Source organism: Coffea arabica, chromosome 11c (assembly GCF_036785885.1).
Source record: "Coffea arabica cultivar ET-39 chromosome 11c, Coffea Arabica ET-39 HiFi, whole genome shotgun sequence".
NCBI lineage: Eukaryota > Viridiplantae > Streptophyta > Magnoliopsida > Gentianales > Rubiaceae > Coffea > Coffea arabica.
In genome coordinates, this window is record NC_092330.1 from 28221706 (window position 1) to 28243426 (window position 21721).

Here is a 21721-nt window from a genome sequence, read left to right on the forward strand (position 1 = left end):
CGAAACATTGTTAGCGAAGTGAATTTCTTTGTCTTGAAGTTGGGACTTGTTGGAAAGTTTAAGTTGGAGCATTTTTAGGATGACCAAAACATCTTACAGGCGTGATTCTTATCAGTTACGTCACATAAGATTAAAGTTTTCCCTATTTGGTGCAAGTTTCTATTGGTTGATTATGTGAAACTGTATACAAATGCTAGCGTTAGGAATGGCTTGAAATCAAGGGGAGCGATTTTGAGGTCAGTTGATGGGAATCTTGTCTTTTCATTTTATAAGGTGTTTAGTGAAGTTGACGTTCTTACTACAAAGGCCCTTTCTTTGTTGGTTGGTTGGTCTACAAGTTTGCGTGGATAGACAGTTAAAGGATATTCAGACAGAGGTGGACTTTGAGGTATTGATTACTTTGATTAAAACTGATTCTTTAATTAAGTGGCCATTGTGCAATATATTGCAAAAAATTAGGTTTTTCCTTTCTTTTTTAACCACAAATTTGGTTCAGATTTAGATTTGGGTTCAAATATCACTTTCACTTCAGTTGCAGATCTTCTATCAATAGTTCGTGCCTTTGTTAATTTTGAAATTAGATTTTGTCCCTATTTACGTAAGCAGATTGTAAGGGAGTAATACTTTTTATTTAATTTTTGTTTGTTATTTGAGATCAGGTTTGGTCCTCCTCAAATTATTGTAATTTAATTTTTTTGTATTAATAAAATAAAGGGTTGGCATCTCTTCCCCGTACATGGGATTTGTCACTAAAAAAAATTTATAAAAGCAATAATTCTATAATGTGAAATTCTTAGTAGATAACCAAGGTTGAAAATTAACTCCGACAAGTTTTAGTTCAAGAGGTTAGTAAAGTAATTTTACATGATTTAATATGTTAATATTGTGGAGTTATGTGATAATTATATGAGGTTAACCAACTAGAAGGACTTAAGAGTGCAACATGATAGGTTTTTTGGAACAGTTGGACTTTGATTGGCTACTTGTCACCATTCTAACATTTCTTGATCAAGACCATCTTGTGATTATGCTTAACTTTTAAAAACACATTTTCCTCTTCTTCTTCAACCTTTATGGCCAAAATTAGGACAAGAAAAGAGAAGAAAAACAAACCAACTTCAAACTCTTGAATCCTTCTTAGTTTTGTAGGAAATTCACAACCCATCCATAAGAAGTGATATTTTAGTGATTCTCAAACTTATGCCTCAATAGAGTTCAAGACTGAGAGTGCTCACGAATAGTACTAAATTGTTTTCTTTTGGAGGTTTTAAATTCTATTATAGCAAATGACTGTTGTACATATTTTTTTAGATTGTATTTAAATTTGAAAGTTAACTAATTTTAAATATTAATGTTTTGGAACACTTTAAATGTATATTGAAAATATTTGAAGTATTTCTAAATTTTGAATTATAGATTGTAGTGAGCCTAGGCGAGAACTATGCAGGCAGTTCACTGACCCCTCTGGTTCGCCTTTGGGGAAAGAAGGGTTGACATAGGTGATATCATAGTTTAGGCTTTATATCTCTGTAATGTATTCTAAACTTAAAAATTAGGATACGGGATGTGGGACTCGTTAGACTGTTAAGTGACACGATGCCTAATAATAGTTGATTTAAACTAATAATCTTACTTGTGATTGTAGGAATGGAAAGAAATTGTGTACAAGAGCTGCCTAGGAGGCGAATTCAACCTCTTATGTTTCAGATAGGGCCGGATGAGCCATTTCAGCAGTTCATCCCAAGACATAGGATGGATCGCTGATGTGATTGTTGGATAACACATTCGTATCCTGACCATGTGGTTCTAGCCATAGCAAAGGAGAGACAGAGGATAATCATTGCAAATGTAAGTGCAAATCACCGAATTCGGGTGCTTGAGACTAAGGTGCTCGAGGAAAACAAAAAATGAACCTATATTTTACGTGAACAGTTACAGGAAACCAATAATCGTTTGGTTAGGATGACACAACAATTAACAGAGAGAGATAGAGAAGTCGTGGCCCATAGGATCATAGTATTGGGAATGAAGTTGACCGTGTTAAGGAACGGGAATCATCTAGTTCCAATTAATCTAGTGAAACACTACTTTTAATCTTTTGTAATGGGACGATGGGAGTAGAACTTAGGAGTTTGTTCCTTGGAGATGCATGTACTTTTGTTAATCACCTGTTTACTTTTGTTTACTGATCTTGACTTGATATGTACTTTATTTGATTGTAACTTGTGTTATGATCTAATGAGCTCTAGTTTGTATTTGACTTGTATGATGATAATGTTATTTGTGCAAGTGATTTCATTTTTCTGTAGAGTTATTACTGGTATGTGTGTGTGGTTCAATTATGGTTTAGTATGGGATTTATGCATGTGTGTATAGATTAGTTGTGAACATGAAAATTAGAGGTCAACGACAGGGACGTCAACACAGATAACCCCGAAATCAAAGAATAGATAATGAGTCTGCTACTGATCAAAACGTCGAGCCAAAAGTTGGGGGAGGAGATGATCAAGTGGCATTAGTTTTAACTCGCATGACAGATGTACTAGAGTGGTTAGTTGCTCAACAGGGCCAGGGGGTTGGACAAGAAAATCACGAGATAGGAGAGGATTGAGTTTTGGAGCGGTTTCAGAAATTCTTTCCTCCCAAATTTTCTGGAGGACCTGACCCAAAAGTGGTTGAAAATTGGTTAGAAAATATAAGAAATATATTCGATTCCTTGAACTACACAGAAGAATGATAAGTTGCTTTTGCTGTATTTCAACTTGAAAGAGCAACTTCAGTCTGGTGGAATATTATAAGAAACAAGTGGGAAAGAGATCAAACTCCAAGAACTTGGATAAATTTTGTACGAGAGTTTAATGAGAAATTTCTTCCTCCACTAGTCCAAGAAAAGAGAAAAGACAATTTTATAAAGATTCGTCAAGGAATTTCGAATGTGGCTGAGTATAAAACACAATTCACGAAATTATCTAAATATGCTTCAGAATTGGTGGCTACGGAGCGAAAGATAATAAAACAGTTTATCCAAAAATTAAATTTAGAAATTCAAGATGCCCTTGTCGCATCACAGATTGAAACATTTAGTAATACTCTTGAGAAAGCACAGAGGGTGGAGAGTACAAAATCCCAACTGAGAACCTTTCAAGTGAGGAAAAGAGATGTATCCGATAGTAATCACTATCTTGAAGTACCAAGAGAAATTGGATCGCTACCTAAAGTTAGAAAACGAGTAGATGGAGTAAAACTACCGCTTCCTTCACCACCCATGATAAGGAAACCAAAAGGAACTATGTCATGAGAAACTCCAGTATGACAGATACAATCAACGAAAACTTTGCAGGCAAGTCAAGTTACAACTTCTCGTCTAACCTATGGATATTGTGGAAGAACAAATTATACCAAAGAAAGCTGTTGGGTGAAGGGGCGAAAGTGTATGAGATGTGGGAGCACCAACCATGAAGTTCACGACTGCCCAAAGAGATATCCACGAGAAACTACTACTCAACAAGGAAATAAAGCTATCCCTCGACAAGTCAATGAAGGAGGAAATTGACCAATGGCACCTGTAAAAACATATGCAATGATCACACAACAAGATCCAAAGGTATCTGAGGTTATGGAAGGTACGAATTTCGAGAACAAAATTCTTTTAAAGAGAAGAGAATGTGAGAACCCTAATATTTATTCATGCATAAATTACCAATTATTTTATTTAAGTGCATATAATTTGTTTTAATGCATTGGAGTCATGATTTTTTTTCATTAGTAGACTTAAAATCGTTTAGTTAGATAAACTCCAAAAGTTTTAGTTTATGAGGTTAGTAAAGTACTTTTGTATGGTTTAATATGTTAATATTGTGGAGTTGGATGATAATTATATAAGGTCAACCAACTAGAAGGACTTAAGAGTGCAACACGATAGGTTTTTGGAACAATTGGACTTTGATTGGCCACTTGTCACCATTCTAATATTTCTTGACCAAGACCATCTTGTGATTATCCTTAACTTTCAAAAACACATTTTCTCTTCTTCTTCAATCTTCATGGCCGAAATTAGGACAAGAAAAGAGAAGAAAAACAAAAAAACTTCGAGCTCTTGAATCCTTCTTAGCTTTGTAGGAAATTCACGATCCATCCATAAGAAGTGATATTTTGGTAATGCTCAAGCTTGTGGTGGAAAGAATTAGAAGGAAAAGCTCTTGTTCTTGCACAATCCTTCTAGGGTTTTGAGGTAACTTTGGTCAAGAAACCCTCTTTCTTCTATCTTGCTATTAGGAGGATTTAAGGCATGTTTATGCAACTCACTTGGAGTACTATATATTTGTTTTGCTTGATTATGAAAATTTCAGCTTTCTAGTGTTAATTTGCAAGACTTGACTTGAGAGTTATGGCCATGATTAATCTTGATATGTTGTGCTTAAGCTGTGGTATGAAGTTGATAATGGTTATTGAGGCTTTAGTAGGTGATTTCTTGTTGTTTTGCATGAAATTGTGTAATGTGACCAAAGCTGGTATGAAATAGGGTAGCTAGAGCAGTGTTGGGAAATCTGTTGTATCTTAGTGTAGGAAAGTCAAAATTGAGTTCTGTTTAATGCATTCGAAACTAGATTTATAGGGCTATAAACCATGAAAATTTTAGACCCTGGTTCTGTCTGTGTGATTTATGGTGATTTTGCAAAGTTTGATGAATTTCGAGACTGTTCTGCCTTAGTTTTGTAGTTACTATATTGTATAGTTAAAATCTGACTGGTCTGTGGTCCAAATCGTGTAAAGTGACCTAGATATATGTAGTTCTTCAAATCTACTTCCTTGTGTCAAAATTTGGTGATTTTTGGACTTACAAAATCCCTGTTTTGATTTTTTCAAAGATGGTTGCTGGAGTTGAAAACTTTCTGTTCAGAGAGGTTTTAAGAGCCAATTGAGCAGCGAATTTGTCCATCGTTTAGGCCAAACCAACTCTTGTTCAAAACATGAAAGTTGTAGAGTATTGAGCCAGATTTCTACCTGCATAAGTTCATATCAATCCGATCATTGTAGCCTCTGAAATGACCAGAGCACCTTGCCTGTAGTGAAAACCCTAATTTGCTGTAATCATTTTCCTTATACTTCTGAAATGTTCATTTTTGACCCTGAAGACGTCTGATTTTGAACATGATGTCATCATAAGAAATGTAGCCTTGTGTCTTAGCTTTGAAATTATATAGAAATGATCTCAATCTGATTTGTATAGCCTTAGTTATGATCAGAATACCAACATATGACACAACTGTCACCTATACATTTTATTTTTAGTATTTCTTTTCTTCACTTTTCTTGATTTCATTCATTTTTCTTAGTTTAAATTAACATTTGTACTCCATATTACACTCAAACCCTTGTACTTGATGTTTTCTTGGATTTAAATGAAAAACCTTAATGTTTTTTATTATATTTAATTCTTGACCTAGAACTTAATTTCTTATGGTTCCATTCTTACTTTTGAACTTTGAATTTGAAAAGGCTTGATTCAAGGCTATAACGACTCACTTTATTCTTTTAATATATATTCGAGAATTATATACTAACCTCTTGTTTCTTCACTTCTTAAGTGTGAAAACCCTAAGATTTCTTAAGTGTGTACTTTATCACACTTGACCTACTAAAATAACAAATTTCTACCATTTAACCGTAAATTTCTACCGCTTACTGGTTTATTTGATTATTTGCGCATGTTGTAAACTCTTAGCTGAACTGGCCCCTGCCCTTGGTTGCTAACCTGCTCAAGCTAAGACTGGGTTCGGTCGAGTAGGTTGGAACCCTGGGTCACCGTTTCGGCATACTCGAGTATTACCACTGGAGGAATAAAGCGATGGCCAGACAAACCGAGGGAATTATTGGAGTCATAAGGTGAAACTGATCGAAATATTTCACGTGAATACCGTATCCTTTTAATGTGTGTTTATTACTGTAAAGTGATAAATGTCTCATTTTAATGTGTCAATGTGAAATCTTGAACCATATATGAGTTATGCTTAATTTACTTGATTTAGTAAAACTACTTGTGTGTTTTGGAACCTCACTGGGTTATTTAACTCATTCCACTCCTTTGTTTTTCTCAACAGGGTTCAAGACCGAGAGTACTCACGAATAGTACTAAGTTGGTTTCTTTTGGAGACTTTAAGTTGTATTATAGCAAATGACTGTAGTACATATTCTTTTGGATTATATTTAAATTTGAAGGTTAACTAATTTTAAGTATTAATGTTTTGGAACACTTTAAATATATATTGAAAATATTTGAAGTACTTCTAACTTTTGAATTATGGATTGTAGTGAACCCCAGCGAGAGTTGGGCAGGCAGTTCGCTGACCCCTCTGGTTCGCCTTTGAGGAAAGTGGGGTTGTCACATAGTGTCACTTTTTCGTTCATCCAAATTAGTTTTTGCACATGGCAATTATAATGATTTGGTTCCAACATTTTTTTAAAATTTAATGTTATGGCAATTGATTTTTTTTTTTAAAAAGAAAATATATTCTGGATTTTAAATATAGTTTACCTTTCTTCTCCTCTCCTCCCTTCCCTTGCAAATCTCCATTTCTATTCACAAATGGTTTCTGCATCAGATAAGTGACAATTTATGCTTCTAGATTTTTTTTGAATAATCAAACTTACCTTCTACATAAGAGCACCGCTTTCTTTTTTCATATATTTAGTTTTGATATTTATCTAAATTTGGGCAGGGTAGTCTAACTTTCTATTGCGTGAAGTGTAGTTAATACCTTGTAGTTGTATATTAAATTTCCATAGTATTGATTAAGAAGTATATCAAGGAACTATTACTAAAATTATATTAGGCCCCATGATTTTGGTATATTGGGTCCCTATTTTCCGTGTGAGAGTGAAGTATATTAATGATCTATTATCGAACATATATTAGACCCATATACATCTTTTGTCTAATGGATTCCTATAATCCGCTTATTTAACAAATTAACTATTATACACCAATATTATAAAAAGACATGTGTCCAATTTTTTCAATTTTAATTGGTTATATTTTTTATCGAACAAAAAAATGATCAAAAGAATTAAATGTCTTAATACAAAGTGTTAAACAAAATGCCATCAATATTTTTTTGTACAAATATTTAATTCAAATAAAAAACTATGTAGATAAAAATAATAGAATGACATGACGTCTTAGGATAGCATATTTAGAGGCACCCGTGACTTTGATTATTATATAAACAGACATTTATGGACCATATTAAGTTTTATATTACTAAATTTATAATCTTGAATATCTTAATATTCAAAATTTACAAAGTTACTATTGCATTATATGGTTTGGAACAATTATCACGGTGCAAGTGGAAATAACTTCAATTACAGGGTTAAAGATGAGAAAGATGAGATCATTCTAACTATAAGCATTGCCTTGTTGATGATGCATTCAGCTGCTGCACGAAATTGAGATGGTAATAAAATTTCGCATCATGATGAGTCGTTAAGGGTGCATAATGGGTTGAACAATTGATTAATGGGCATTACAGACAGTGGATAGAGAATATGCGGATTATAGTTAATAATTTTCTATGCCTATACGATATACTCATGACTATTAAATATGTCAAATAAAACTACCAATAGCATGTGGCTGTAAAGGAGGCTTTAGCTATGACACTAGTGATGGTTAACCATAAGCATATGCAATAAATAGTATGGGAATGTTTCAACCAATCCATCAAAATAATTAATCAAAATGTTCATATAGTGCTACAGAGTCTATGTCGATTTGCATCTAATGCAATACACTTAGGTGACCAAACAGAAGTTTATCGCCAAATGGTTAGCTCTAAAAATTTTTACATATGGTTCAAAGTAACTTTGTGGGGACTATTTCTTGCCACATAGCATACTGGTTAAATTTTATAGATATGCTACTATTGCTTATATCTATATATGCATCTCACATATTTATATTATTATTATCAACTAACAGATCGTGTGCACCGGATCAATCATATCACTAATAAGATGCCGTGAGTATAATCGATGGCATGCATATCCCAACTTGTCCCCCATTTGGAGAGCAGGTGGCATGCGCCAATTATCATAGATTTTAATTGCAAAATATATTGGCAATATATGATCATAATATGTATTTTATCTATGCATGTGCTGGTTGGGAAAGTAGTGCACACGATGTCCGCATCTTGAAATTTGCATTATCCCATCCATCTAATTTTTCAATGCCACATCGGGATAATAAACTGGCAGTTTAATTCTTCAACCATATTTATTGTACTTATCAAACTCTGTATAATTGATTCAGTAATTTAATTGTTAAAAATTATTTATGAAATAAGCAAATACTATATGATTGATATGGTGTAGAAGAACGTTCTCGAGTCCATATCCCCTATAAGGATGTGGGCCATGGCTCCCTTGAGAAAAGCTTATTCAATATGCAACATTCTCAATTTCTGAATGTCATCGAGCATATATTCGATGTATTAAAGTAACGACTCAAAATGAAAGGATCGGTTCCAAATTTCTACATGAGGATCCAAATTGGTGTAGTAATTGCTTGTTGTATATTACACAATTTCCTTAGAATATTTTACTTGGGTGACGCACACTTTCAAATATACGAGTCAAAGGATATATATTTGGATGAGGATGGACTATGAGCAAGTCCAGTGCCACATATGCAGCCATTGAATGTTTCCACACTAAGGTTAAAGAATGGAATGCGAAACAGGATGACATAGCGAACCAAATGTACGCAGCCCGAGGTCGCTAACGTCCATTAAGTACATTGGTAAGAAAAAACATTTGATATCTATTGTGGTTCATTCTATCTTTTTCTACAATTGTCATGACTCTAGTTGTTGTTTCTCTAATTTTTGTGTGGTTGATATAAATTACAAATAATGTGTCAGGGTATTGAATGTTGGGTATACTTGTGGCTCCTATCCAATACAAGTGATTTGGGAGCGCAATAGCTCGAGTGTGCATAAGATAGCTTGAGTGTGCATAAGATGGATATCTTGTATGTTTTTGGTCCATTTTGTATCCCAATTGAATCATAAATGCATTTGGTTAGTCCATTCGATGTAATTGGCTTGACATTTTAGTAAATAGTTAAAGTGGTAGTCAAATTTCAAGTGAAGTACTGAATTAAATAATCAATTTCCTATCCAAACAATTATTTAGAAGATTTAGGTTCCGTTTGATAAAACTAAATCTGAATTCTGAAGTCAGAATTCTGAATACTGAAACAATTAATTTGCTAAATTTTAAGTACTGAAAAGAAATATATGAATGTCTGAATTTTAATATTAAATCTATTTATACTGTTTGATAAACATTTATAACTAAATGCTTAATAGGTTAAATTTGACAAATTTGCCCTTATATCTTTTCATCCAAAAAAGAAATAGAACCTATGATTTAATTAGCTAAAAATGTTAGGTATGAAAATGATAATATTTATTTTTAAATCAAATTAATATAAAAGATGAAATATATTATATGTGGAGTATTGAGAAGATGTGAAAATCATTCAAAAGGGAGAAAAAAGAAATAGAAAATCATTGGATAGAGAATATTAGATTGTTTAATTAGATAAGAATTTTGAGCATAATTAACAAACAAGGGTAGATTTGATAGATAAGATAAGGTAATTGAAGTAATTCTATTGATTTCTATCATATTTAAGCATTCAGTTAGGATTCTTGTGTTGAAAAAAATACACACAAGTTCAGCACTATTTAACAAGTTCAGCAAATGGATTTTCATTTATCAAACATTCAAAATATCTGAATGTCTGAAAAAATTCAGATTCAACACTTTTTTATGTTATCAAACAGACCCTTAGCTGCTGTCCAAATGCTTATCAATATCCCAAAAGATTATCTCAAATAAATTCTAAATAAATAGCTATCTAAGTGCACCCTGTGTTACAAACCTTAAGGCTTGATATCTATGTTCCTCGAAACTAGAGGTTTCATTTGGATTGAAAAATTTGATGCAAATTTTGAAATCCATCCAAATTAATTTAGTTGTTTGGTTGCTTAATAGACAATTAGATTTGTATGACATCAACTATTAAAATATATTTTAAATACTAGAATAATTGATAGTTTACAAATTTAAATATTTTTTAAATAATATAAATAATTAGAAAAATTTAAAAGAATTTCAAATCTTTTATCAAATATCTCAATCTAAACGTAGTTTTAGATTTTTACTCCCGCTAATATGAAAGTCCAAAATATCGGGGCCTTCAGAACCGTTGGGCCAAAACTGCACATGATTGGGGCAGGAAGCTTGCACCCTGGGCTTGAACTCTCCCTGTCGAATGGGCCGTTACAGCCAATACCTTATTATTAACCGGTACTATTAGGATTTTTTTTATTTCTAAATTTTCTGTAAAACGAAGAACCGAAAACGAATCGGCAGTCTCTCAGAAACCAAAGCAAGGGTTCCTCTCCGCCTCTCTCTTCCCGAGTCAACTCACTAGACTCGGAATCCGGTGAGTCTCACTGATGGATGTTTGTTACCGAACTTTCAATTTTAATTTGCATTTAACAATTCGACGATTTTATCGAAATTCTTGCAAAGTACTGCTGCATATTTTTTTCTTTTGTTTTTCGTATTTAATAAGCTAGATTTTTCTGCAATTATTTCAGTACTCAGATATGGGTAATATTTATGAGTTCTGCAGTTTTTTGCTTTTTGGTGATAATTCATGGTACTAGCATGAATGGCAAGCTATTCAGGAAAAGCAGCTCCTGCAAATGGCTCAGTTTATGTTTGTAATTTGCCTCCTGGCACGAATGAGGATATGTTAGCTGAATTTTTTGGCACGATTGGGGTGTTAAAGGTACGAATTTTGATCAGATTTTGGTCGAAATGTAACTAGAATAGTTCTTGTTCTGCACTTCTGTCTGTTTTATTGCGGTTTTGACAATATATTTTTAATTACGTATGATAGAAAGATAAGCGAACAGGGCGACCGAAAGTATGGCTATATCGTGACAAAGTAACGAATGAGCCAAAAGGGGATGCCACAGTAACGTATGAGGACCCTCATGCTGCATTAGCTGCTGTTGATTGGTTCAACAACAACGATTTCCATGGAGCAATAATTGGTGTTTTTATGGCGGAGTCAAAGAGCAAGGATGAGAATCCAAGCTTAGGTAGTGATCTTGTTGGGCTGGAGGTAGGTGCTAGGGAGATTAACGGAGGTGCTGGACGAGGTAGAGGTCGAGGGGATGCTACTGGGAAAGCTTGGCAGCAAGATGGAGACTGGATGTGTCCGAATACAAGGTCTGTGATGTGATCATTGGTGAGCAGCTTTTTCATACTCTTTTGTGTTCCCTTTTTATCTGTTCTTTTGAGTATGTCATCCTGTGAAATAATTAGTAAAACTGAAAGTTTGTTCTGGAAATATTTATGGCAATAACAGTTGCTCCAATGTGAACTTCGCATTTCGTGGTGTGTGCAATCTTTGTGGTAGCGCACGACCTGCCGGTGTTTCTGCTGGTGTTGCAGGATCTGGAGGTCGGGGAAGAGGCCAGGGTGGCCAAGAGATTGGGAGCAGTAACCGTGCAGTTGGTGGACTTTTTGGTCCGAATGATTGGCCTTGTCCAATGTAATGAATTTGCTCCTTGCTTTAATCTCTCTGAGAATGAGGTTGCTGTCTAGCTTTTATTGTATTCTGAGCTACTTGCAAACTAGGCTGCCTGTGCCTCTTTCTCTAGTGATCTCTGTGATTTATGCTGCAACAGTTTTTGTTTTGATGAATGCTCATTGATCTTTGCAAAAATAACCGTAGCAACTGTTAAGATGAATGAATTGAATTATGTCCTTTAAAACTTGCTGGTTTGCTGATAAATGTTGACTTTACATATGCTAATAAATTTTAATTTTACATGTTTTATCATCAACTTATAACCTTTATTTAAAGTTCTCTTACATCCTGGCCTGGATTTGTCTACCCCACCCAAGAACTGTGATCTGCTGAACAAACTCATGTGTTAAGTATTGGATATTTCTTATTAGGGGACACAATCAGAGTGCTTTACTCTAAACGTGATAACGTAATGGTAAGCATAAAATGAATCATTTTAAATGAAAAATTAGATAATTTACATTTCTTAGGTAATAAGAAACATGAGGAGCCAAAGAAATCAACTAAGTTCGAACTGAAAGACAAGATTTTTCTGAATCAGGAAATAAGTAGAGACTTGTGTGGCTGTTTAAAATTTGTTTTTATGGCTAAAAGCTTAAGACTATCAGGTGCTAGAGGAATGTTTACATTAAGATAAAACTTTGTGGTCTTCTTTTGCTGTATAGTTTAATATCTCTGGTAGAAGAAAATCCTACTGGAAAGGTCTCATTCTCTGTCGCAGCTGTTGCCCTCGTGTCTTTTCAAGCACTCCAGCAGCTCGCTTCTCTTCCCCTTCCCTGCGAAAAAAGAAAAATTCTTTGTTTCTCCACCAAAAAAATTTTTGATAGTATTATTGGCTTGGGAGGTTTTCTGTAACAGATGAGATGCTTTGACCTTTGATGATCTTTTTCTTTCTGCCTCCCTGTGTAGCGTAAAGTGATGAGTCCATCTAACCCTCATTCTTTGAGCATTAGATACATACTTTTGATCTTATGGACTTCTGCCCCTGGCTCTGTCCTCAGTGAAGTGTGCTTAGAAGTCTCTTTCGAAGGCATCCTACTGAAGAGAGTTTCTCTTACCATCAAGTGCTTTTTGCCATCAAAATTAATTGTTTGTCTTCTGATGACAATCAGCGCATTCCATGGTTTTGTATGTAAATGGTTTTGGTTGCATATTCTTCTGCCTTCGGTAATTGGTCTCTTATATTTATTGTTTCAAATGCATAGTATGTCATTGTTATTCAATGTGTCATATGTACTGCTTAGTGCATTTGACATCTTTAAAGTTGATCAGAAGATAAGTGAGTTGGGTTATATTTGCATCTGATCTGGATTTCTGTGTTTGTGGAGATGATGATCCTACTCCGTTTTGGTTTCTTTCTTTTCTAACATTCAATCATATTGTTTAATGTGTGACTTATGCTTCTGCATTTCACTTGCTGCTCCAGGTGTGGTAATATTAATTGGGCGAAGCGCACTAAATGCAACATCTGCAACACCAATAAACCTGGCCACACTGAAGGTGGTGTTAGGTACTTTGCTGTCTATGTTGATACTATTTTTTTTGGGTGGAGAACTGATACTGATGACTATGACGTATCCAGCAGTTGAGGGGTTTTAAGTATTGAGGAATGCTATATTTTCTATAAATTTATATTGCAGTTTTAAAGTTAGTGATGATTAGCTTGTCTTTCCATCCCTCGAGAGGTTTGAGTGTATAATTATCGGTGAGTTATCTGTTTTACAATGCTAGAAACTGAAGAAAGCTATTTTTTCGTATTTTCAGATTTTTTTAGTCCAGATTTTTTCTTATTTCTCTTATTTGGAAATTTGAGTCACTTACAGAGAAAGAGTAACAAGTACGTAGTCATTAAATAGAATCTCTGCTTGCAGTCCCACTGATTCTTAAACTGCTTAAATGAGTGTCTGATGTCCATTATCTTTAAGGTTCCATATCCTCTTTGTCCTATAACACATCAAAGTTGACGGATCATCTGCGCACTTTTAATTCCTGGTCTTTATTTTTGCTGCACTGTTGTTTCTAATAGCTGAGGGAGCAGCCATGTTGTTATCCTGTAGGCTCTTAGTGGGTTATCCATTTCCTAAGCTTTTCTAATTCCAGGATTGAATGTAACTTTCCAAGTTCTGTCATCTTTGAACAGTGTTTTGGTCTTGTTGGACTTTGTTGAAACTAAATGTGTGTATGTTACAACCCCTACAAGTTTGGACTCTCCTATGGCTTAGGTGGGTTTCGTCCTTTATTACCATATAATGAGACGCTACCTTTGGTGGGATGGTTGATCTGCCTTTTAGGGGCTATTTTTCCCTTTTTATATATTTTTTTGTTAAGACTATAATCTTAGAGACCAACAAATAATCTTATGAATATATTCCCAGACTCTTCATTTAAAAGTTTATGTAAAAAATGTTGATTTCTCCTAATTGCACACACACCTTGTGTTCCAAGATAACTCATTCTCTTGCTCTTCTAGTCATTAGCAGATACTATCTCTGAAATGGTGCTTTGTTTGAACCATATGTCCTTTTCTTGAGGTAGCTGCTTATGGCAATCATAGATGCAATATTGCATATCAGTTTACTTTTGGAAGATGCAGTAATGGCCTTTTAAATGCCTACTCATGGTTGGCTTGTGAAAGGGAAGTGAAGTTAACCTTTTGAATGGACATTCAAGCACTAGATGTTGTCCTCAATGTTGGTGTCATGTGCTTTTAGTTTAAGTGTATGCTAAGGGCAGTTTACTGGTGCCGAATTTAATTTTGCTGGTCATGCTTTTGCGTGAATTTTGGCTCTGTCCTTGTGTTATTTCCTTTTTTATCCTAAAGCAATTAAGCCTTTTTAAATACAAGTTCTAACTTCTTTTCAGAGCATTAGATAGAGTATTTGTGGATAAGGGACTGATTTTGGTTGTTATTATTGATTTTCAAAGAGGTGGGCGTGGTGGAGGCTACAAAGAACTTGATGAAGATGAAATAGAGGAAACTAGAAGAAGGCGGAGGGAAGCAGAAGAGGTAAGAAAGAGATGTAGTGGAGAAAGATGAGTGAATAATTTTCATTAGATCTTGACACTTATCTTACTCCTATATCCTAGGATGACGGGGAAATGTACGATGAGTTTGGTAATCTTAAGAAGAAATTCCGTGCAAAGATGCAACAAGCTGAAGCTGGTCACAGCCTTGCTGGTGCTGGACGTGCTGGATGGGAAGTGGAGGATCTAGGTATTATCATTGTCATTGTGTTGATCTTCATCGAAAGTTAAATTTGAAGCTTATTCAATTATGTACTATTTTTTAGGAATGGAACATATTTGAATTCTTGTCTATGCATTACATTATCTTTATGGAAGATCCACTTGTTTTTTGTTTTAGTTTCATTTCAAATTAGTTTGAGAAAAGGTAAAGTCCAGTTACTTATTTGTTCAATTTTTTGGATTGCCTGCTTGAGATTTATAGCCATCTGATATGCTTGTGTGCATCTTATGTCCTTTCACTGTATGTTGTCAGAGCTATACCCCAGGAAAAAGAAAACAAAAAATGAGAAGACAGAAACAATAGATAGATTATTAAAAATTGTGATTTGGCTCCAGGCAAAATGTCCTAATTGTATTGTTTAGAAGTGTTACACATTCTTGTTTCCTTTCATAGCTGAATAAATTTGGAATATTCATCTTAAGCCTTATACAAATTTTTCTCTTGATGGTGTGAAGTAGCCTTTAAGATGTTATGGCTGGTCATAGTTGTCAAGGGCGAATCTAGTTGTTACAAACCAATGGTGCATGAGTGAGTGGAACGTTTCTAGGGTAACTTAGTGCAAAACACTAGGGTAAGTGCCCAGTTTTCCTTTTTTCTCCCCCCATAATTTCTTATGTTCAAGATCTCATATATTAGATTTGATGACTTCCATCATAATGAGGATTTTCTGTCGATGCAGCTATTAATTAAGTTGTAGAAGAACTGAAAACACAATGAAAACATCAGAACAATTCAACTTTATCAATCTTTTAGAAAGAGCTTACAAAAAGAAAAGCAGAAATCAGATTAAAAACATGGTTTGGAAAGTGTTAAAATTGCACAAGGCTACAAGAAGCAGAAGCAGCAGTAGATAGGTGAGCAGTCGAAGAATGATATATTGACTCTAGGTGTCAGTCCTAGGTGGTTTCTGGATGCAAGACACCCTTAAGTGATTAATAATGTAAATAATCAGAATCATTACTGGAATCAAATTATCCCCAAGGAAGTGAAACAGTAGAAGAACCATACATCACATACAATGCTTTGTTGTGCACATCACGTACAATGTTTTGTCTTGGACTTAAGTGACATCTCTTTTGTGTTATTGGCATATTCAGATGCATTGACTGTGATTTCTAGTATAACTGGTTTTCTGTGGACGAGGTTGGTGTTTGTGATGTCTCTATGGCTGGGATTTATATATAATAAACATCCAACTGGGGAAAGAGATATGAAACTGGAAAAGCTTTTATATTCTTGTGATGCTGCAACGTCACATGCTGAGTATGAAGTATGTTAACCTAATCCAGCATGGTAATTTATAAAATTCAGTGGAACTTTTCTACTAGTTTGCTTTGGATGATAAGTTTAGAAGGGCAGACGTATTACTTATCAAGACTAGAGAAATGCTTCAATATTTTGGTATAACTAGATTTTAAGGTGATTTTGAAAAACTAGAGGTAAGATTCGTTAAATTTGTCTACATATATAAGTTGCTATTAGGTGGAGCTATTGCTGCCCATGAAGAGGAACATGCTATTGTAGTATTATGGAACATATTTGTTTTAGGTTCATGCCAGTGAGAGGAATAGACAAGAGTGGTTGTTTCCCAGATATTTTATGAGCCTAAACAATCAATAAATTCATAATAAAAAAATCAAGTCAGAATTTGAAGTACTGGGGTATTGAAGAACCATTGTGACAAGATTGTAATACTAATTTATGAAGGAAGGAAGAATGAAGCATTAGTTAGTAAATTTGTCAAAAGTAGGTGTACTATTGGATTTAGTTTCTGGACGTGATTTTGGAGATTGATGAGCGCTGTTGAAGCTCTTGTCATCATCTACTTTCTCTCAAGAGTCTGAGATGTTTTGGACCTTTTCAGTCTATGCTGGTAGATGGGAGTGCTCAGCCCATATTGGATTAAAATTGAAATGAATTATACATTGCTTGTGAAGATGATCATTTGGATTTTGGTATCTCTTAACATGAAAGATTATGGTAAATTTGTCTGCTATCAAGTCAAAACTTTTGCAATAATCAAATTTATTGAAAGGTTGTTGCCTCGGAATTTGGCTTTTTGTTTGAGCTATACATGCTAAAGTTGCATACTTTGGAAGCTAATCCTCTCAGTATTTATTAAGTTTCCTTTTGTTAGCTTTTGAACTGTTTGCAATTTAGTTTTTTAGGTCAAGTCTTTGAATTTTATGTTAACCTCAGTGTGCTGTAAAAGAGGATGGGGAGTTCTTTAGGCAGATTAAGTGCTTATTTCTGTTCGCATTTGAGACATTTGGGTGATAAAAATCATTGATTTTGATTGCATTCTTCTCAAGAACTTAGGTGTCATTTGGTGTGAGGATTACATAAGGGAGGATAAGTCATCCTGGTTAATTGTCCGTAGAAGGCTCATCCTGTGATTCCTCATCCTAGTTAAGATAATTGTTTAAGTTTGGTTAGGATGTAATTATTGAGAAGATACCCCATAAACAGTCAATTCTTATCCTTGGCAGGTATGCCATTATTACTTTGGTTATCAAAAGTAATTCCATAAAGAGTGTCATTATTTTGTCGTCTCAACAAGCTATCATTTTAGCATAAATAATCTCACCTGCCCCATGGGATTGTTTTACCCCCCGGGCATTGGACTATGTTGGTTTATGGGATGAGTCAATCCCATGTGCAGAAACTAACCAGACAAGGATGACATGGGATTAATAATCCAATCATTTTTCATCACATGAAAACAGATAATACAGTGTATGTTTGTCTGAAAGCTCCTAAAAGGTTTCTGCCTTGGTTTTCCTCTTTAAACCGTAGGCTTACAAACTGATTGAATATTTTGCTCTAGATTTTATAAAATACCTGCCTGTCACATCAACTGCCAGTATTTGTTCCTTGTGATATTACCAGAAATGGATAATTATAGTTGTATACCTACTTTTAATATCTAGATAAAGGCAACAGAAAACTTGCCCGACAAAATGGTACAGTTCTTTTACAAGAGAAACTTATGACAGTAATTGGTAGATAAGTAGAATTTCTTGCAAATAGCATATGAGCATGATTGTTAGAAGTACCAGAGAGACATTTTGGGGAAAAGGTGTAGGAGAGTCCTTTCATTCCATAAGAGGCCTCTACTCCAAGGAAAGCAACCCTTTTTGGTGTTCAAAGCTGCACATCTGGAGCATCATCCTTTGACAGAACTTAGGAGGGAGAGAAGTACAATATCTTGGTGTTTTTTCTAGGAGATAGGTGAAAGGCTGCATTTTATTTTAACTCTGCTTCTATGGAGTTGGGTCCTTGGAGCATGGCTTGATAGAAGGAAAGCGCTCAATATTCTTCCGGCTTTTCATTTTAATGTGGTTATGTGCATGTGTTAAAGGATTAACCCACAGAAAAATATACATGCATTCGTCATGCTATATAATTCTGTGAGAGGAAATGAGAACCATTTGGAGAGCTGTATTTTGTGGATTACTACCTTGTCAGTGTGAAAATCATTTGAAATAAGCAATACTTGTAAACATAAGGTCGGGATATGGACAATTTAGGCTTTGCCATTTGTGTAAAAATATCCAATTTGTAGTGGCAGGATAATAACCATTACAAGAAACTAGCTACTAGCTACAATTTGGTGTTGTACATATCTATGGAAAATCCTAAGAAGCATGCTATATAATTTTTTTGGTGAGATAAATTTTACCAAAGAAAAGGAGCCACTTACCTGGTTTTAGGTGTCTCCTTTTAATTCCAGAATCTGGAATTGCTCGTGCAGTTAAAATATTTCCTCATTAGAAATTTTACTTTTATTATCATAACATGAAAAAGTACCTAAAATAAAAGATAGATGTACTTCCCGTTATATTAATCTCAAAAAAACTGTCTTTATTAGAAGTGCTTAGAGAGATCACGCCCTTGCCGTGTTTTATGGTTCTGAAGGAGGGAACTGCAAATCTCTTTGAGGGAAGCATTTGCACAATTGGAAAGAGTTTGTAGAACATTGCATTACTTTGTGGATGAAAGTTGTTTCTCAAGACCTTATCAGCATGCCTCTGTATTTGTCATGGGAATAATTTGTGGACATATTTTCAGCCGGTCTAGATAATGTCAAACTAGTAGCGCCTTTTTTGTGGAGGAGTTCTATAAAAGTCATTATTTTACATGTTTCAGTCAATTATTTTCAATTTGTTTGACAATATTTGGAGTCTTTCATTAAAATTGTTAGCCCTAATAATTGGTAGACGGCATAATTCATAAATCAGGAGGGGAGAATTAATTGGACCATGTCTTGTGCTCAGCACCGTCAATTTTCCTTTGCAATTGGGAAAATTAATCATTGACCACAAATTTGATTTGGATTACTGGTCTCCAATAATAGCCAGCAGTGGACTGTCCATTGCGTAATGTTCCATTCGATAGAACATGGTGCATCAACCTGTTCTTTTCTCTGATTTTCCTCCGCTGCTATTGTTTTTGAATTTCTCATTGAAATTTACTAGTTGTTTTCTTGAAAGTTGATAATAAAGGAATTATTACTTGTTAACGTGGTGTGGTCAAATGATGATGCCTCCACAAATTACCTGTTAGGCAACCTAGGGCCCAACTTACTGCTCAAGAACAATCCCAAAAGTAAACTTTTGCACTTTTGCCAGTTACAATATGTAATAGTTGTTTGACTAAGACCTATTCTAATCAAGTACATAATGATGGAGTAACATCAATAAAGTGCCTGTAGTAACTTATAAAATTACAACTAATGCTCAGAGCAATATTTACTGCCCGGTAAAAGGACAGGGATCTAGAGGGAGGTCTTTGGCAGAGACAATAGCGAGTCAACCAGTTTCACATTTTAATTTTAAATCATTTCTTCCAAGGAGTTATTCACTTATTTTACTTGTTGTCATTAACTAGAAATCCCAGTTTCACTTTTGTTCTGTGTTTTTAATCACTGCAAACTATGTTTTGACATTGGACACTGAGTAATGTTGAAACTGAGCAGCTAAACTGAAGAACCTGTGAGTGAGCTTGGTACTGTAGCTGTATAATCCTCTTAGGTCCATCACCGATGCTACTAGATCTAAAGCTGTAAATCAGGAGGGGCTATTCTTTGATGAGTTTATTGTAGTGACCATGGAGCTCAGAGAAGACAGTATTAGAAATATGGGACCTGATGTAAGCTTTACTTAATCTGACCTGATGCCAAACAGCCCTACCAGCTGTAGTACTGATTATCAGTAGTTCTTCCACTGGGCTACCCTTGACTGTTACCAGGAAAGGAAGAGGTGCTGCAAGCTAGAATGGTCTGGTGGTAGCCTGAAATTAGGAGTTTTAGGAATTGACTTCCTTTTTTCCAGCACTTCCAGCACTAATCCAAAGGAAATGCACTAGGGTACATATGCCGTAGTGTTAATATGACTGTTGATTGCCTAAGCTTTGTTGAGTGAAATCTCGTGTAAATTCATGATGTTATATGACACACATTGTCAAAGTGTTTTTGTTTTGTGATTGTACTCCTGCACCAAACCATTTGTTATATGAAGTTGCTTTACCTGACATCTGAATGTAATTGCTGGCAGGTGCTGGTGACCGAGATAAAAGGGAAGGAAGCAGAGGCAAAGGAAGAGAGAGTGAGGACAGAGAGAGGGATAGGCATAGATGCAGAAGCAGAGAACGAGATAGGGGAAGAGATAGAGATCGAAATTATGAATATGATCGAGACCGGGATTATGGACGCGAACGGGAGAGGGATCGGGATCGGGATCGTGATCGTGATCGGGAAAGGAGCAGGCACCGTTACTGATGATTCATTCCAAACGGGGGTGTGGGATGAGTTAAAAGTTTTTGAGGTAATTTTCCTTTGGGTTTGTATTGACGAGGAAAATGGACTTCAACCTCAGACTTGAATGCATTCGTATTATTTCCTTTTGAGGTTTGCCATTCGACTATTCTAAATTTTTAGGATAAACTTTTTTGGTTATTTGTAATTTATTTGTTTCTCTCTCTCGCGAGCAGCGATTTCTAAACTTTCAAGATTAATGCTGGTTATCTTTTTTAGAAATTTGAAATTTTCTGATAAAACATTGGTACGGTTGAAGAAAGCGACATGATGCATGCGGTGTATCTTATATTTTCTAATCCATTTCCTACCAGACGATGTCAATTTCATATATGAAACACAGAGAAAACCTCACCTGGTCTAACGGAGCTATTATGGAACATTTTCTTCTGGTTTGCTTTGCGCCGGGGGAGGGTCTACGGGTATTTACAGCTATGTGGTGTCTGAACTTTTAATATACTGTTGACGGTAGCAGGCCAAAAAAAAATTGGTAGCCAATGAGAGACGAACTCGTAGAATATTTGTGAAATTTTATAGTAACGATCAAATTGCAAATCACAAATCATACCAGTGTAGGATTAGCACGACATAGTTGCCTGTTAAGTTGCTAAGCTAGCAACTAAATCTGAATATTCTAAACAGATTTCCAAAATTGCAACGAGCATTTTAGTAGTAGGATTATCTACACTTATCCCCCATTATTCCACAGACATCAAGTAATAGGCACTTTGCACCGTTTTCAGTCGAATAATACATTAGGATTCTTGCTTAAAATGACCATTAAACCCTCTCATCACGTAATGACTTTTAACCATAGTTAGCCCCTTAGCATTCAAAGCCACCAGGTTTTTTTTTGTTTTTTTTTTTTTGGAGGGTAAAGCCACCAGTTTCACTTTGTGCTTCGATTTCAGTAGTAGCATTTAAATCCTATTAGTTGAGATATATAATCAGTTTTGGACAAAATTTTCAGATTAATAGA

General features: G+C 34.9%; 1 protein-coding gene across 3 annotated transcripts; it reads left to right on the forward strand.

Moving 5' to 3' along the window:
• The first annotated feature begins 10391 nt into the window (after positions 1-10391).
• On the forward strand, positions 10392-20964 carry LOC113736818 (transcription initiation factor TFIID subunit 15). 3 transcript variants are annotated; one of them, XM_027263983.2, is made up of 8 exons: positions 10392-10519; positions 10712-10870; positions 10982-11316; positions 11456-11641; positions 13107-13190; positions 14606-14687; positions 14768-14894; positions 20483-20964. In XM_027263983.2, exons 2-8 carry the CDS (start codon positions 10751-10753, stop codon positions 20704-20706), a joined length of 1158 nt encoding a protein of 385 aa, XP_027119784.2. In that variant the 5' UTR covers positions 10392-10519; positions 10712-10750; the 3' UTR covers positions 20707-20964. The 3 variants fall into 3 exon arrangements, with proteins under 3 accessions (XP_027119784.2, XP_027119785.2, XP_071926789.1); XM_027263984.2 differs by having other exon boundaries at positions 10411-10519; positions 10746-10870; XM_072070688.1 differs by having other exon boundaries at positions 10434-10519; positions 10677-10870; positions 20483-20843.
• Positions 20965-21721: the final 757 nt, after the last annotated feature.